General features: G+C 40.1%; 1 protein-coding gene and 1 long non-coding RNA gene across 8 annotated transcripts in view; one reads left to right on the top strand and one right to left on the bottom strand.

The window, feature by feature from the left end:
* LOC112996349 (uncharacterized) overlaps positions 1–16,357 on the top strand; it is a 43,505-nt gene extending 27,148 nt beyond the window's left edge. For 3 of the 6 annotated variants that reach the window (XR_010389448.1, XR_010389450.1, XR_010389447.1), the window contains 3 exons: positions 13,568–13,738; positions 13,833–15,079; positions 16,145–16,357. This is a non-coding gene — a long non-coding RNA (uncharacterized LOC112996349). Of the gene's footprint in view, positions 1–2,315; positions 2,698–13,567; positions 13,739–13,832; positions 15,198–16,144 lie in introns of those variants that run through there. The other 3 variants (XR_003262412.2, XR_010389449.1, XR_010389451.1) reach the window with 3 other exon arrangements.
* BBOX1 (gamma-butyrobetaine hydroxylase 1) overlaps positions 1–17,017 on the bottom strand; it is a 47,964-nt gene that overhangs the window by 5,230 nt on the left and 25,717 nt on the right. For both annotated transcript variants that reach the window (XM_064512871.1, XM_026121768.2), the window contains 2 exons: positions 11,493–11,691; positions 2,242–2,347 (listed from right to left, as the gene is read on the bottom strand). In XM_064512871.1, coding sequence (XP_064368941.1) covers positions 2,242–2,347; positions 11,493–11,691 — 305 coding nt within the window. The remainder of the gene's footprint in view (positions 1–2,241; positions 2,348–11,492; positions 11,692–17,017) is intronic.

Below are 17,017 nucleotides of genomic sequence, written 5' to 3'. Positions count from 1 at the left end.
AAGGCAGTGAGGCAAGAAAGACTGCATTACTGCAGTTTCACAGTATCCATTATCACAAAGGCATAAAATTAAAGCAACATGCCCATACAGCCATCCCATTTGGGCTATCTCCCATCACTTGAAACCCCTGTTTATTTCCTGTGAGTCAACTGCAAAGCTCTGGTGTCACTTTTTTCCTTTCTGAGTCACTGTTCACTGTGGTTGTATAATTTTAATGCACTGCAGTCTCCCTCCTTATCTCCACAAAGAGGATTATTTTTCTCTTGCAGAAACTAAACTCACTGTCAATTATCTGCTCACGAGGGGAAAACATGGCTCACAGAAGGCAACAGGCCCAGTATCTTTATAATGAAATAGGATTAAGGAAGTTTCATTTCACTTCACAATGTATACAAAATTGTCAAGAAGTTGGGCAAGATAGAGCAGAAAGTCTAAACTCTGTTCTCTGTTGCACCAGTGGAAATCTGAATTACTGAGCCACGTAGTCAAACTCCTGATGACGTTAAAGAGCTCAGGATTGGGCAAAGTGTAACAGTTCATCTCAGTGTAACTAAACAAAATCTCTCCCTCATACCAGCGCAGCCTTCCTTAAAAGCTCAAAGACTTATTTCTGAGACCACTGGGAGAAAAAAAAAAGGGGGAGGAGGAGGACAGAGTTTGCACCAGTCTCCCTTTTGCCCAGGTTCATCGAATTACTATTCCTCCTCTAATCTTCCTTCCTCTGGAAAGGATAAAAGCCAGTTTATTCATGCAGGGAAGCAGCTCTCCACCCTCCCGTAGGTCGCGCTTGCCCCGGCCCACACAAGGCTGGGCCCCCGTGCCCGCACAGGCAGCACGAGGCAACCCGGGCTCTCCTTCGGCGGTGCAACCGGCCTCTCCGCCTGGGCTCAAACAGGGCTCGATGCCACGGAGCCTGAAACGGGGCTCTAATAACGTCCCTCATGGGGAAATGGCCCTGCAGAAGCCTTCAAAGGGAGCGTTTAGCTCACATGAGAATGTAGCTTCATGTCCTGGGGAGCTAGGACTTCCACCAGATCTAATAATCACTTTTTTATTGGGACATCTCCTAGAAAAATAGTTGCAAGATCAAAACCTAGGAAATCCTACAGCTATTTTTACAGGAGGGATCTGAAACTAACCACCATCCATTTACAAACATTATTTCAGGTCTTTTATTAAATAATGTCGTAAGTGTTCAAATATTGTAATAACTAGATAAATTAAGAAAACTTTTAGGACATTTAGGACAGTGATAAAAAAACAAAGTGCTTTAGTGTTTTTATTTCATAAAAGCATTTTTGAATGAAAAGGTTAGGCTCATTTTCTAATTTTTTACAGTGGTATGTGAGCTTTGGCACAGACAAGACTGAGCTAATTCACATCTGTTCCCTAGTAATGAAGCCCTATTCTTATTCCACATTAATGAACAGCATCTAAATGAGTTTTAACACATAATATTAGTTTGAAATATTTGGCACTTAGTCATGGATAAACCACATAGGCTTTTTATTTAATTATAGAAACAATTGATACAAAATATCCAAAAAACCTTAGAAGGGGAAGTTGCAGGTACGAAGCTTACAGATGCAAACTTCCACAGGAGTATCTTTGCTCCTTTGTACATGCTCATCTTGCTTTTCAGTTCTCTGGTGAATTATGTGGATTAGGATTTGATATGATAGCGGCTAGGTGAGAATATATTTTCTGTGATTTAAGTGGTGGTTCTCCAGCTTTACAGAATGCCTCGTCTCATATGTTGTGAAAGGGCGACTAAGCGCCTAACCTAACTGAGTTCATAGAAGAGAGAATATAACATCTTAATCACATTTCCTCTAACTTGTTCACCTCCTGAGTTGAACAGACTTGTCCTACAGCTTCACAGCTTGACTACAGCATTTAGACACCCAATTTCTTCAATAAAATGAAAGCAGTATCAAAAATGCATACAGGACCCTAATTCTCTCTTTCCCATATGGTAATATTCTCAATACTTTGTGGGTTTCAATTTAAAAATTCTGGGACAGAACTTTATGGCATGTTATGCAGAACTTATATCATGTGTATACATTGCTTACACATGTATTTATCCATTGTTATACACAGACTAATATTTTTGTATTGCTCCTTTAAACCAAAATTCAGAGTCGCTGAACACTAACTTTACTCGAATTTATATGTCACGCTATAGGAAAATTCCCTCTCCCTTTTTGTATTGTGGAAAAAATGGTAGGTTCCTCTTACCCCAGGTGGATGCTGCATAACAGGGTAATCAGTGTGAAAACTTAGCTTCCCGGTTGTATAAGCCACATTGTTAGCATCTGTTTTGTCTTGCACTTGCCAAGTTGGTCTTCATAATGAAAGGGAACAGACAAAACATGTTAAAACAGCCAGCCAATATGCCAGACAGTACACGCTCTAACTATGAAATCACAATGCAGAAGAGCTATTTCATCCTCAATGAACATAAAAATGTTGTAAAATTACAAAGAGATGATTTGGCAGCGTCCCCCGCAGCAAAGACGGATTATTTCAGCAATGCTGGCAATTATGATTTAGCCAGCCGTAGATTCACGCTAGCAACTCGGCGTGTAGAGGAACACAGGGCCGCGGTGCTCTTCCTAGAAGACTGACGGCTTTCCTTTGCCAGAGGTGGTACTTCATTGAATGCAAAGATCAGATGAAGAAACTAATAAAGAGGTACTTTTTTATTATCAACTTTATATTTTTTCCTGCCAGGTTAGAGTATGTCATCAATGAAATGTGAAATTGTTAAAGCTATGAATTTTCCCCCAAAAATTAATTTTAAAGCTTTATGATCTTGGAAAATACAGAGTAACCTTTGCAGTGAGATATTTCCTGTGAGTTGCATATTTGCCATTAAAGGAAAATGTCTTGGTGAAAGACTTTGGAACCTTTTTCCTTTCTCTGACATTCTTTCTGAGAACTAGCCCCATTTGGTTTACTATAGTTTATCTGTCTTGAAATTTAACAAAATTCAGTAAGTTCACTGACAACTGCAAAAAACCCCCCAAACAAACCCAGAACAAAACCAATCCTCTGCCCCGACTCAGTTATATAGAATACAAAGACATGAATACACCAAATGGCAGCACAGTCTAAATCTGTTTCAAGTGACGCACCCGGCAGGAAAACATAAGACCAAGAACGACATGCTTTGTTTGCACAGGGTTCACATGATCGAAGACAGTTCTCAGCAAATACATGATATAGATCCAGACATATGTCTAGGAAAGTGTAAGTTACCATATGCAGTCCATGTAATCTTAGGAGCATAAATAATTTAAAAGAAAAATATGAAACTCATTTTCCCTTGTGAAGTACTACAGACCAAATATATTATGTTTTTCAGGTGGTGTGTGTCAAGTATTACTTCTTAATTGTACTTAAAAAAAAAAAAAGAAAATAACAAGCTAAAGAATGTGCAGACCAAAATGAGTTATATACAGTACGCAAACACTTTTTTTTCTAGGAGTAATATTTAGCATAAAACTATGCAAAATACTAAAACAAAATTTCTGAAATTGCCAGGTGAAAAAACCTTCGAATATTACCAAATGTGTTAACTGCTTGTAGATTGTATGGTACAGCACTTACTCATCAGTGCATGACTTCAGTACTCAAGTATGGTATCTTCAGCCACGTTTCCATAATTCCCAGTTTTACAGCCAAAAACGAGCACATCATCCTTGTCATTAGTGTTGGTGATAGTTTTGTTGACTTTAATTAAAAAAAGCTCCAGTTCCATTAATGGTTCTAAACCAATTTACTACATTTTAATTGTCTGGTTTATGACAGAATATATACCATTGCTGGAATGGTAATACTTTATAAAAGTATTGATGATGTTTTTCAAAAAGAGCCCGTGCTTTCATGCTGTTATGTTTTGTGACGGGAGTGAATCCTTGGGAACATTCCTGCCACGCAAGAAGATGCTGCCACAGCGCAAGTTACTGACTTGAAGTCGACAATGATTAAATAGAGAAAGCGATGCTAATTGCAGTGCTCAGCTTTGAATATGAAAAAAATCAACCTTACTTTGTTGAAACATTAACTGAGCTAAAGTAACTGAGTAAAGAGTAAAGTCACAGGGAGAGCTGTTAACATTAAGTGCACAAGAAGTAAAAGACAAAAATGTGGACAATCTCAGAGGACTCTAGTCCCTTGGAGAGAGCAAAGCAGGTTGCAGTGGTTTATGAATTAGTAATTAGAGTCAGATTTCAACATCGGTTGCACAGGCTACATAGCAGGATATTTGGCACCAGCCAGGTGTAGCGATTTTTTGCATTAATGGCAATGTGAGCTCAGTGTTCCTGAGCAGAAAACTGGTCTGTTTGTTACATCTTTAGTTTGAAAAATGCTTGCATTAGGAGCTGAAGTCATGCTTAAATCATCTGGTCTTTGCTTTATTAAAAAGACCTAAGTCTCATTCACAAAGAGGTTTGGGATCTATGTCATTAAAGCCAAGCCCTTCAAGAGATGCAGACGGACTATTTCACACAGATTATCAGGGATGCAAAGGAAGCCTTTTATGCCACCGCAAACCCTAAATAAGGTTTTGGAGCAGGGGAGGAGCACAAGTTCTAGGGCAAAAGACTTTGGAGAAATAAATTACAATATGACTTGACAACTTGTTAGTATAGTTGTGTCTGTGTAACGTAATAAAGAAAAAGTTTAATCTGAAAATTATGGAATCCCTTGATGTTGTATTATACAGCTGATACAGATAATGTTTTCACTTTCCCTAGTAATGACATGTTAGGTAGCATGTACCAGACATCCACGCAGGAAAAACGCTTGTGTTTTTTCCATTTGTCAGGGCAGTATTCATTACTATTACACTTTAATGAAAATTCATGGCCCAGTTGAGGTATTTGTTTTATTTGGCAAGCTTGCCAGTTTTAAATTTATCTTTTTATTTACAATATTTGGTAGGTCTTGTATTTGGCTGCTAGAGAAATAGCAGGGGAATTAGCAGCAATTATTATTTTATTACAGTTGTAAAAAAACACCTCAGAATTGCATGTCAGCAATAAATGAACTTCTGTGTTAGAGGTGAAGAGAAGGATTGAAAAATGCTGGTCTAGAGGAGTCTGCTGTTAAGACTGAAAACTCAAGAGAGTTTTTGCTACTGCGAGGAGTATGCAAGAACACTAAGAGCAGATGCTACAATAACTGTATCTGAAGGTGAAACAGGTTATTTTGGGGAAAAGGTACTATGGGGACAGAAGTCTTTTCTCATCTGTAGTATCTTTAGACTGTATTCCAGCTATAAAGGCATCAAAACTAAAAAACTTGCTCCTTAGAAAATATTTGTGGAAAAAAATCACATAAAAATCAAAATCTAAGCCAATATCATTAAATAAAGTATTTTTCAAGATTTCACATGAGGAATTACACATTTTACAAATACTGGTTTATTAAGCCATTTGAATACAATTCTGTAGCTGTTTTCTGATATGCTTAGCATGTTGCCACTTCATAAACATTTGTATTAAAACATCTGAAATTATTTTTGTGACCTAAATTTTTAAAAATGCTTTATGGATAAGTTCTTAAACCATTAAAAGCAACATAAAATGGAAATCCCTCCAACATGGAGGACCAAAACAAGGTTCATTCACAACTTCAACACAACAGTTATGGCACAATCCCGCTTGTATTTTCCAATACTTGAATAAATTTTGTCCCCACCCCCACTCCCTTTTATCAGGACAAACTCTGGTCCAAAGACTCATCTAATGAAACACTTCAAAATGTTAATCATTAACATCACCAGGAGGGTGATGAGAACAGATGAACATTGCTAAAGATGTTATGCTGCAACACGCGTGCCTGTGCATGTGTGCATGCACGGCAGGGAGGAAGGAGACTTAGTTAATACTTGTGCAGCAAGACAGCAACTATTTTGATGCTTAATATTTTGCAACCCAACTTTCTATTTACAGCCTTTGTGATTAGGGAGGCTCCTTTTAAACAGAGGAAAAAAATAAGCCTACGAGAATTCACACTGCCTTGAGGACTAAATGCTCAAAACCAGTATCTCAGTTAGGTCTGCAAATGGTGCACATGCCACTTGTTGACATGAGATTTTTCCTGTAGACTTCCTCCAGTGCTATAAGTTGTCAGTGGTGGGTGCTGGGTGTCTTTCTAATGACTTGAATAAGCTTTGGGTCAAGGTTCATATATCAGCCAATTCTTCTTGTATGCATCCTTTGGAGGATAGTTAAGCCGTATAGTTCTGGAAGCTTACCTTTGAGTTACTATGACCATTATTTTTAATGTGTATGCTTTTATTATACAGCCTTAAGAAAGGGACCCTTGTAAAGGGTCTCTGAGACAGCTAAACAATGTATTAGTTCTGATTTGAAGAAATGAAAGCCAAGCTTTGGGGAATAGCACGCTTGCCCAAAATTCGGCTCAGTGTAGGCTGGCTCTGAATTCTTGGCCAGCTCACCATTTTTTGAGTGTACAGTTACTCTGTCTCCTTGCAAGCTGGCAACCTGTTCTGACAAAGAAAGCGTGTTCAACAGTTTGGTTTTTTTCCATAGAAAGTCTTGGCTCTGTGCATGATACAATGTTCATACTAGCAATATACCTCTTTTATAACTGCGCATTTCCTTTAGCATTGGAATATACGCTATTTTTTTTTAATTAGATACTGTTCTCTATATAGGTTGTTGAAGGCACCTTGTGATAGAGCTGTTTTTAGTTACTTGAAATCCAGACTGGTCTGCAGAACTGGTCTTTGAAGTTCATGCTTTCTTTGACCTCATGCTCTTGAGATTTTAACGTAATATTGCAAATTCAACCCAATCATAGAAACATACTTAACAACTATCAGATGCCCTAGAGTAAACCTAACTATGGTGGTTTATTTAGCATGATGTAAACCAAATTTTAGGACTTCCAAAAACTATGGGTGCATTTAAAAAGCAGAACAAAACAAAAAAAATCCCAAACCAAACTATACTGAAATATTCCTGTTTTCTTTTAAATGCAGAATTATTAGTCAACTGGAAAACTTTGGCAATATTGAAACTCTCTTTCTGCATCCTTACCAATATATAAATCAATTAACAAATATGTTTGGAAAAACAAAGAGACTTGCAAACTTTCTTCCTTTCATTCATGATGCAATGCCAATCACCTTCCTTTACTGCAGACCCCAGTACTTAAATAAATATATAAGAATAAGGTTTAATCCACACCATATAGTAAATCTGATTTAAACTGTTGCAGTGAAAGCACTTCTAAACATTATTTGTTCAGCCAGAGTGGACTGAGGCCAACCCTCAGCCTTGAGCTGGTATGGAACATAAATGTGGGGGGAGGCTCTTCGTAGGATGTGACCTATGTTAAAATGTTTCATGTATCAAAGACTCAGAACTCATCCAGACAAATTATTTTGATTGAAACCATCTTTAAAAACACTAAAAATATTCATTCAAGCTGACTTTTGACGATGGAAGCGTTCATTTAACATTACTGTCTATAATCATATTAGGCAAGAACCACTGAGACTCAAGACTTGTGTTTTTAGTAAGAAAACATTCTGATGACACAACTGATAAACTGTTAAGTCTGTTCAGGGTAGTCTGAATCATCCATTAGCTGGACTTACTCAAGTAAAATATATCCTAATAGTCAATGCACGTTTATACTTTAAGGTACTCTCTTCAAAAATCTCTTAAATGTAGCACAGAAGATATAATTGTAATCACAAGGTCGATGGTGAAGTCATAAAAATTCAAATGGATAATTGGCAGGAATTTTAAACAGCAAGGATGATAAACAGCTGAGACAGACTGCTAAGCGATTCTTTCGTCTTTTGAGACTGTTGAGTTAAACATCAAAAACTTTTGAATGCCTTAGTGAAAAATATGTTACAGGGCTCAGTCTAAGGATAACAGGTAAACGTGGTGGGCGGTCATGTCATGAATTTTAGTAAAAAAGATCTAAAGATCGTTTCCAGTTTTAGGATCTAAGAACTTCTAAATCCAGTTGCTGGCCCAGTGCAACTTATGAAAGCTCTTAAAAGTTCTGTTGTAACCCAAGTGCAAATCCATTATATATGTTAAAGCTTGCTTGTTTGTTTGTTTTTCTGGGGTATTGCGTAGATGTTAGATATTTTCCTTTACTGGTATGCTTTAACAAGGAACCAAAATTTTTTGTTACTTGGAGCTTGCTATATTCATTGCTAACTGTCAAAATAGCTGTGTAGTTTAACACTGCTGCCCAGACAGGAGCAGAACAAGTGCTTCATCTTCCTTCAGATGCCTGGCAGAGCTGTGAAACACCCTTAGATATGTTCAGGAGTTGATATCCCTGAGAATTTCCTATTGTCTATTATTAAAAACATGTCAAAACAGAAATGGAAAGCAACACCATTATTAAGATGATGCACTTTTAAAAATGAGATAGATAGTGGTCTGCCAAAGACAGGTGCTTGACATTAGGAATGCCTTTAACTGCAGAAAATGTTTACTCTCATTGGATGAGGTTTCCAAATGGATTAGCGGATTTTGTTCCTGCTAGTTTCAGTAGGATTAACATGACTGAATCCTAGTTATCTTTGAAAATCACTTTTTCTTCTGTCTCAGTAAGCAGAAAGGGGAAAAAAACCTTAATGAAAGCACATTATTTTAACATCCCGTACATTATACTTTCTTTTTAAGTTTAAAAAGTATTTATCTTGGCTTCTGGGACTGACAAAACAAGCTTTGTAATATTCTTGGTATTTTAAAGCAGTTATTCTCTCCATGCACTCTTTTTGGATGACAATGGAAAGTCTTTTAAAATAATGTAATTCTCACAGGTTAACTATTCTATGTGCTGTGAGTTCACTTATGTTTCTGCTAATCTCAAGCAGAGTTCTTGAGCCAGCTTTCCTTATGTTAAGCAAGGAAAACTCTTGCACAAACACACTGACTTTCAACCTAAGAAGTGTATTTAGAAGGCTATTGTTCATATTTTATCAAGGGAAATAGGGCCATGTCCACACCTGTTTCTTGCTGAGCTCTTGTGGTTTAGTTTTCAAGTAAACTGCCAAGTTCGTAATGGAGGTTAATGTGTGGAATAGCAAGTTTTGCTTCTCTTCTATTGCAGCACATTTTATTTGGTGAACCTTGTAAAACTAAATTATTAGTTATCTCAAAATAATACTCTTTCTTTTTTTTTTTTTGTTCTCCATTAGAGGGTGCTGATGAGTGGAATAATGTATGATCTATTAATGAGTCACAGCCCAAGTGAGGAATGCATTTCTCAGATGCAAACCCACACCGACAACACGTTAGGAAATGACTCCTAACTTGGCAACTTTCTGACACAGAATGAGGTTTGGATTAACAAAGATTTGAATCATGAAATATTTTTCATAAATATTTCAGAATGTTGCAGAAATATTGAAACAGAGTAAGTAAGAAGGAAAAGCATAGCAGGTTTTGTTCATACATATGAAATACATATTTAAGGTGCAAGCTCTTCTCCTCTGTATTCATGTAACTTAATTTCAGAGTTCATATGTGAGTGTGCCTGAGAGCAACAGTTTACCTAAGAACAGAGCTCTCTAGCTAGAGGGGCAGAAAGCAGCGTAAAAATGAATGACAGAAATTGGATCAGAAGCAACTTCTACACTGCTAAAAGCTGCTATTGTATCACGATAGCTAATTTTTTCTGCCTTTTAGAACTTCTTCAAGAAGCCTGAAAGCCAGATGTCATCAATGACATCATTTTCCATAGCTAATTATAGAACTACTTTACTTTGACAAACTGCAGATGTCATAGTAAGTCTTAATAAGAAGTATAATAGCACAAAGAAAGGCCCTATCGTTCAGCAATAACATTCTGAATTAATATATTTCCCCTGTTATCACTGTGCTGATCTTGTCAACCTCATCTGCATTGCATATTCCAGTGGGGCTCACATGTGCCCTCATACAAAAATTTTAAGGGGAAGTAAATCTTTGCTTCTGTGTTGTAATCTGGAAGGAGTGTAGTCTTTCTGGCCAAGGCTGGGCTTTTTATTCCCCTTCTATTTATTTTAAATCTTTTCAGACAAAGGAGAGGCATTGATTATTGCTGACATTTGGTTAGGTTACCTTTGAACTAGGTGGATCCAAGTAAAGGAGAAGTCTTGCCATAATTTTTGTTATCTTTTATTTTTCCATGGGAAAGAAGGGAGCTCCTCCAATGGAGGTCCCCGGATGTTCTGGTTTTGGTGGCTTTTCAAACACCAAGAAATAACAATATTTAAATGTTGTTAGCTGTTTTTGTCATTCTTTAAAGAATAAGCACACATACAAGGACATATCCCTAAGTAACAGCTTTTTGAATATATATTCTAAAAATTATACCCAAAAGTTGGGGGTGAGGGGCAGGGCAATACATTAGCTACTGTCATTGTTTGCTTACTCATCTGGCAGATGGTGAGGGAGGTAGAGGTTCAGTCTACCCACCCATGATCAAAAGGATGATTTACACGTTCCTGCCTGTGGTCCTGCAGCACGAGCTCTTACCCTTGCAAAAGCCAAGTCTTCAGAACTGCATTTGTAGTACCTTTGTACGTGAGAAGGCTAAAACCCCCCTCGCTCTCAGAGGCGCCCAGGAGCCCTCGGCGCGGCGGGAGAGCGGCTGCGGCGTTGCGTGAGGGAGCGCGTGGCACCAGCCCTGCATCGCAGGGGGCACTGGTGCCCCGGGGTGCGGCCGTGGGGCGCTGGGCTGCAGCCGTGAGCCCAAGCTTACCTCTCCTCCACAGAGAGGCGTCCATTCCTGGGACTGCAAGTAGGTGTCTACTCGGCCTACCAAGGAAGACGAAATCTAGGCCAAGCTGAAAAGCGTCCTGGTGTTACCGTATTTAAAGGGAAGAGTCAAAACTGCTGTAGCTGAGAGGCACGGCTATTTGGGAAGGGCCTTTTACACGGTGGCAGGGACCCACAGTCCTGCACGCAGTGGGGCTGGCTGTGCCTTGCCAGAGCAGGCTCGGGTAAAGGCCGGGAAACGAGTACCTCGCACCTCTTCTCAGCGACAACAAGCTCACCCACGTCTTACCTACTCCCCAGATTAGAAGTCAGGCTAAGAAACAGTTTCGGTACAGATAGGCTCCCTCACTCCAGCAGGGAGCTGGACTGAGGACTTGGTTCGTTTGGTTCCATGGTATAGACAAGTAGGGCTATCTTGTAGTTATCTTGTATTTGGCATCTGTTTTCAGGCATTTTTTCTTCTCTCAGCAGTTAATGTTATTGCTGCTTTTCGTTACGTATTCGGCCTGTGACAACAAAGCAATCCTCTTATACAGGATGTTTAATTTACATCATGTTTTCTAATGTGCAGACAAGAAAAATTTTCATCCCATTTTAATAAATTAGTCCACAACAAGGGTCCAGCAACCTGAAGTGAAATATATCAGAGGCGATCACATAGCTGGCAAAGCAAGGATATTAAAAACAAAACAAAACAAAACCCCCAAAACTCACCCATAAAATGTGAGACGCAGGAAACCAATCCTGTGGCCAAGTTTCACCAACTCTCCCTGCTGAGCAGGGGCTCCTGTCAGTAGCACAATTCCCACTTTCTTCAGGGTGCACAGCCACTTGTATGCGCTTTCATCACTGCACAAGACTTCTTCAAAAGGCAGTTCGAGAAGCTGCAAGTCCGAGCCCCAGTACTGGCGCTCTGAAAGGAGGGAAATACAGAAACAAGCTCTCAATTATTTTAGCAAAGCCCAGGACTTAGTCAAAGTAGGAACTTCATGCAATTTTTTATGCATTTCTGTATATGCCCTTAATCCTGCAGTCAACCACATGAACCTGGGTCCCCGAGTTTGCCTGGATAACAAGCAATCTTAATGACAAAGGGAAACAAAATATTGCAGAATAAAATGTATTTTAAATCATAATTTGAAGAAAAGATAATTTGAAAGGGATATTTTACTTTTAATAATCTATGAGAAATGTGTGTACCCCCTTTTCTGTCTGTACCAGTGGACCACAAGAGTGAAAATTTTTGAAACTATGACTACTTTGAAAGTTTCTCAGCTAGGATAAAATAAAGAACAAAACCAGCACAGGAGTGCCTTGAGATCTCAGTCAGGGGTCTTGCTGTAAGGTTACATAATAATGAAAAGATTACACTGCATATGCAGGACAGGAAAAGACATACATCAGTATAACAGCTTAGAAGCAGAGTAACTAAATCAATTACATAAATGGCCAATCAATTTTATTTTGTAAATTTGTCTTCATGAAATTACATCTAGTTCTGTTAAATTCTGCAGGCTGGTGTCACTCATCTTTCATCTGCAGAAGTTTTGTGAACATTGTTGTTATTTCAGGTGGAAGCAATTAAGAGCCCAAGTGTTAACAAACCTGAGCACTGCTAGGATGTGAAAAAAGCAATAGAAAGATTGAGTCAAGAGAAAGAAGTTATGTTCTGGCTATTCTCAAACAAAATTTCTTATGAAGGCATATAGCTACAGAAGATGACTGAAAGAACTGCTATCTTCTACCACAGCCAGATGCTTGCTTGCTGAATAGGCATAGCATTACAAAAACTGAAACTTGCAGTGACATGCTACAGGCAGGTACAGGCTTCTCAACAAGCTGGAAAGGGCACTGGAGCCTTCAGCCCCTTCCCAGCTCTCCCCATCTTTCCTCTTGCCTTCAAGCCCGGGCTGGTGCATGGTGTGGACCCAGGCACCTGCCCAAGTGGGGTTTCACAGCCAAGTGACTGCATGGCATCTCCAGGCAGCACCGCGGGGCTTGGCAGAGAAGCAGTAACTGCAGAGAAGCAGTAACAAATCCAAGCCTGAGCCCACATCCCCACGAACTCAAACGGGATGCATTAAACCACAGCACTTTCTGCAAGCACCTTAAGGAGATCTGGTGAGCACAGTTACTTCACCTCCTGCATGTGATACCTGCAACATCAATACTCATTAGCAATGTGGCAGGGAAAACGTATTTGCTCAGGCATAAAACAGCTCAAATCTGTTGTTACAGCGACATTGCTGCACATGCATCCGAGCTAGGAGTCAGCTGCAGAAGCCATTTGCATCTGGCTAAGGGAGCAGGGGAGGATCAGAGCAAGTACATCACTTGTGTCACTGACTTTCAAAGTGATAAATAGGACTCAGTCATCCAAAGCTATAAAATTCATGAAAATCTATGCAGCTTTAAAATTAAGCGCTGCTTGGTCTCATTATTTTATGTATTTACAGCTGCCAGAATACTGCTAAACCCCTATCTTTTCTCTAAAGGTATATCTATACCTGAATCTATGTATATGTATCTTTAATGCCTGATCAATTCTTATGACTACTTTCTAATGTCACAGTTCCATAATGATTGTTAACTTCCATTGAATAATGCTTTTCTTTACCCCATAACCTATCCTAAAGCAATCACACTCGGGTTGAGTTGGAGAGCTCCCAAACAAATAAATCACCTAACATAGAGGCCGGGTCTCCGGAGAGAAATGAAATAAGATATTTGACTGTAGCTAGAAGAAACAATGACTTTTGCTTAACTGTGTTATTTTCTCTCTTTTTGAGGGATAATGTATTCTGCAGTTGGACAACATGTTCCATTTGTGGAGAATACTTATGGGAGAAAAAGGCACAAACATACAGTGACAGAAGAAAGTAATAATTAGACAGTATTGTGGAATCTGGGCAGATTTTTCATGTTATGAAGACTACACAATCCAAAATTCATCTTTCAAAGTGAGTAACTTCAAAATTTATGCCTACAGTAATTTCCATTCAGCAAAATTGTATGGCATACTTAAGATTTTGATCTGGATTATGGTGCTTGCAGTGATATCTGGAAAAGGCAAAGCTTGTTACATGTTTAGCCTGCAGAAGACTGAGGCAGATGGACACTGAGCCTTCAGGCATGCTATGGGAAGACATACCAAAACGGTGGCTGTGAACAAGATAAATCCCATCTGGCCTGCTGCAAGTGCCAGGATATGTCCTCCCCTGGATTCGGCTCCCTCCATGGAGAATACACAACTGCTCTAGCGCTGATCCTGGTTTCTGGTTGGCACTGAAGGCAAGGTGAGGATTGAGCTCCAATTTAACTACTCCAGTCCAGGTCTCAGGGCAATGTCCTTGGTTGTCCCTGCTGTCCCCCAGCAGCACACACTCGCTGTAACTCCTGGTACATCACTACAGTCACTTGGGAGTGCACTGACAACGAGAACAGCATCCTCTGCATGAGATAGGAAGACAACAGCTTCTGCTAGATGGAGGGTGAGTAAAGCCATGACTCCAACTGAGGCTATCTAACCATATGTTCCCATTGGGTATTTTTGCTCTGCTTTGCTTAAAAACTCTGTGTCTGGGCATGGAGGCATGAGAGCACCTGGATTCTGGCTGACCTTAATCAGATATTGGGCTGTGTAGTTACTCACTTGTTTTCCTCTCCTTCTAGTTTCTGTCCTCTTTCTTCTTTCCTTCAGCCTTTCTCTGCACCTTTGCTTCCTTATCCTCTGTGAGGTGACCTTAGATTCTGAGATCTTGACTCAGGTACACATGTCAAGGGTGGGATTTTTTCCTCCCTCACTACATCTTGAATATAAAGGGAGGAGGAAATTCTTATCAATGGGTTTAATGAAGAATTCTCTTTTTGCACAGACTTGTTTGTTTTAGCATGTATTGGGGGCACTCTGAGCTCCTGTGAGAGCCATAGGAACTCCCCAAATGGTTACAGTGCTGTACAGTCACTTCACAAGCATCTAAAAATAGCTTTCCCTTTCCTCCCTCCTTTCTGACCCAGAACAGGAATCTCATTCCTTCCACTTGATTCCTTCTATTTTCAGGCCACATTCATCTTTCTCTATGTAAAATATGGACACATGGAGGTTAGTTTAGTGCTTATCCTCCCTCACTTCACTTTATTTTCAGGAATTTTGATCGCTCATGAAACAAATCTGTAGCTTGTTTCTAACAGTGCAGAGAGCACTGTCATCATTTAGATGGAGTTACTTAAATTCCTGTCTCAGCAAAATGAAACAGGAGGAGCTGCTGTGGGAGAGACTTGGCCTACCAACTGTCCAGCAGGTATGTGCTGCATTAGCTCAGTCTGCAAACCGGAGGGACGCAGGGGATGTGCCAGCACCTCTCCAGGGGATGACACAAGCTCCCAAGACTCACCATGGGGGTTCAGAACTGTAACAAGGTGAGAAAAGGAGGAGGCTTCTTCCCCATCCTGGCCTCACCAGCTCCTGCAAGGCCTGCACCGAGGCTTCGCATGACCTGGCCCGGGAAGGAGAAGTGTTAAGCAGGAGAGCAGCCTTCCCGCTGCACAGTGCTGCTGGCACTTTCCCTCCAAAGAGCATGCGGGAAAGGAAAGCAGCTGCCCTGGTTCTTGTGATCCATGAAAGGAAGTTACAGTTACTTAGGTCTGAAGAAATACATTTCAGAAGTATCCCTTGGGACCCTTGCCAGTGTTTTGGGTTTTCTTTCTGTGCATGTGTGCTTTTTGTTGTTTTGTTTTTTTTAAAGTGGGAATGAACTCACAGATTATCTACTGTGTGGACACATGGAGGCCATCGAATAGACTCCAAAATAGACAGGCACAGCCTTGATTACGCAGCCACCCCCCTCAGGGCAACGTAGCCAAAGCAGTGGCCTGTCGTATCCACAGAGTAGAAGCAGATTAAGCAAGATGATAGATAGAAGATTTGCTTGCCTTGAACCCAAACACAAGCCCACTCAGAAAACATAGTCAGTGACTGTGTATAAGCATGTTACAGCACTTTAACACTACTAATACTAACACCAGCAGTTAGTATCTGGTAACATACCTAAGCATAAGTACATATGTCTATAATAGGTAGCCACGAAGGAGCAAACAAATTTGTATAGCTACATATAAAAGAAGTACAGAAAGCACAGGCAAATGGTAATATCCCAAAGAGAAAAACTAAGCCTGTGGAGTAGACAAGAAAGGTATCTGCCGAAACTGAAATAATCCCACAGACCCCACAGATTCCAAAGGATCCCACACAATCCCACAAGAAAAAAATGCCCAGGGGAAAAAAAAAGTCCGGGTGATAGGACATTTCTGTCAAGAGCACGTGAGTCATTCCCCCCTTCCCCCCCCCCCCCTTTTTTTCTTTACAGGACAGATGAGAAGAGTAAAACAGCAGCAATGAGTGAGGAAAGGGAAGAAAGATGACATCTCACTTCTGTTCTGGCTTTCTTCATCAAACAGCTCTCAAACCTGAGCACCTAGAAATCCATACCACAGAGACCCAGAGCCACTACTGCTGACTATATGGGATCAGCTCTATGTATTTTAAATTCACAGCTAATTAAAGATAAGCTCGTTAAGGATGTTTGTCTATGTGAGCATAGTGACTAAGGCCTAATCATTGGCACTGAGTATTGTTAATGAAGGTCAGCTTAGAAAAGTGTTGTTTTGAAGTTTCAAACTGGTCTGATGTCTTCTAAACATGTTAGAGGATCCTTAAGTCCCTGACACGTGTGCGAGGGTTTATAGATAAACACAGATTCATTTGTAACAGAAAGGAAAGACAGAGCTTGAGAGTTTTTTGTCTTTCTGACTCAAATGCAATAGCATCAGCATATTCCCACAGTACTTCCGAATGCAGCGGGTGCTACAGCAGGCACAAGGGAGCAGGGTTCCTGCATGGGCAAACATGTGAGGTAAGAAGGCACGCAGAAAGAAAGCAGAAGGGCTCACATCCAAAAACTGGTCCTGATGTATGTGCTGTTAGTGACTGCCTTTCCAAGGAGTGAAGCCTAGCAAGCTCAGCACACAAAAAAATTACCATAGACTTGAAACCAGAAAGAAGACACTCCTATGCGGATCAGATACAGGGATTAGACTACAACGTCCTCGGTGTTAGGTAAACGTGATTACTGAAGACTCCCCACAACAACTGACATACCTACATACGTACTTACTCTTTCTGGAGGAGCTCACGTAAGGGGGGAGTGGGGTGGTGGTGGGGGGAGCCCTTGGAGTTACTA

Source organism: Dromaius novaehollandiae, chromosome 5, assembly GCF_036370855.1.
Source record: "Dromaius novaehollandiae isolate bDroNov1 chromosome 5, bDroNov1.hap1, whole genome shotgun sequence".
NCBI classification, from domain to species: domain Eukaryota; kingdom Metazoa; phylum Chordata; class Aves; order Casuariiformes; family Dromaiidae; genus Dromaius; species Dromaius novaehollandiae.
Note: the sequence above shows the minus strand (reverse complement) of the source record. Positions and strands in the feature narration are given on the sequence as shown.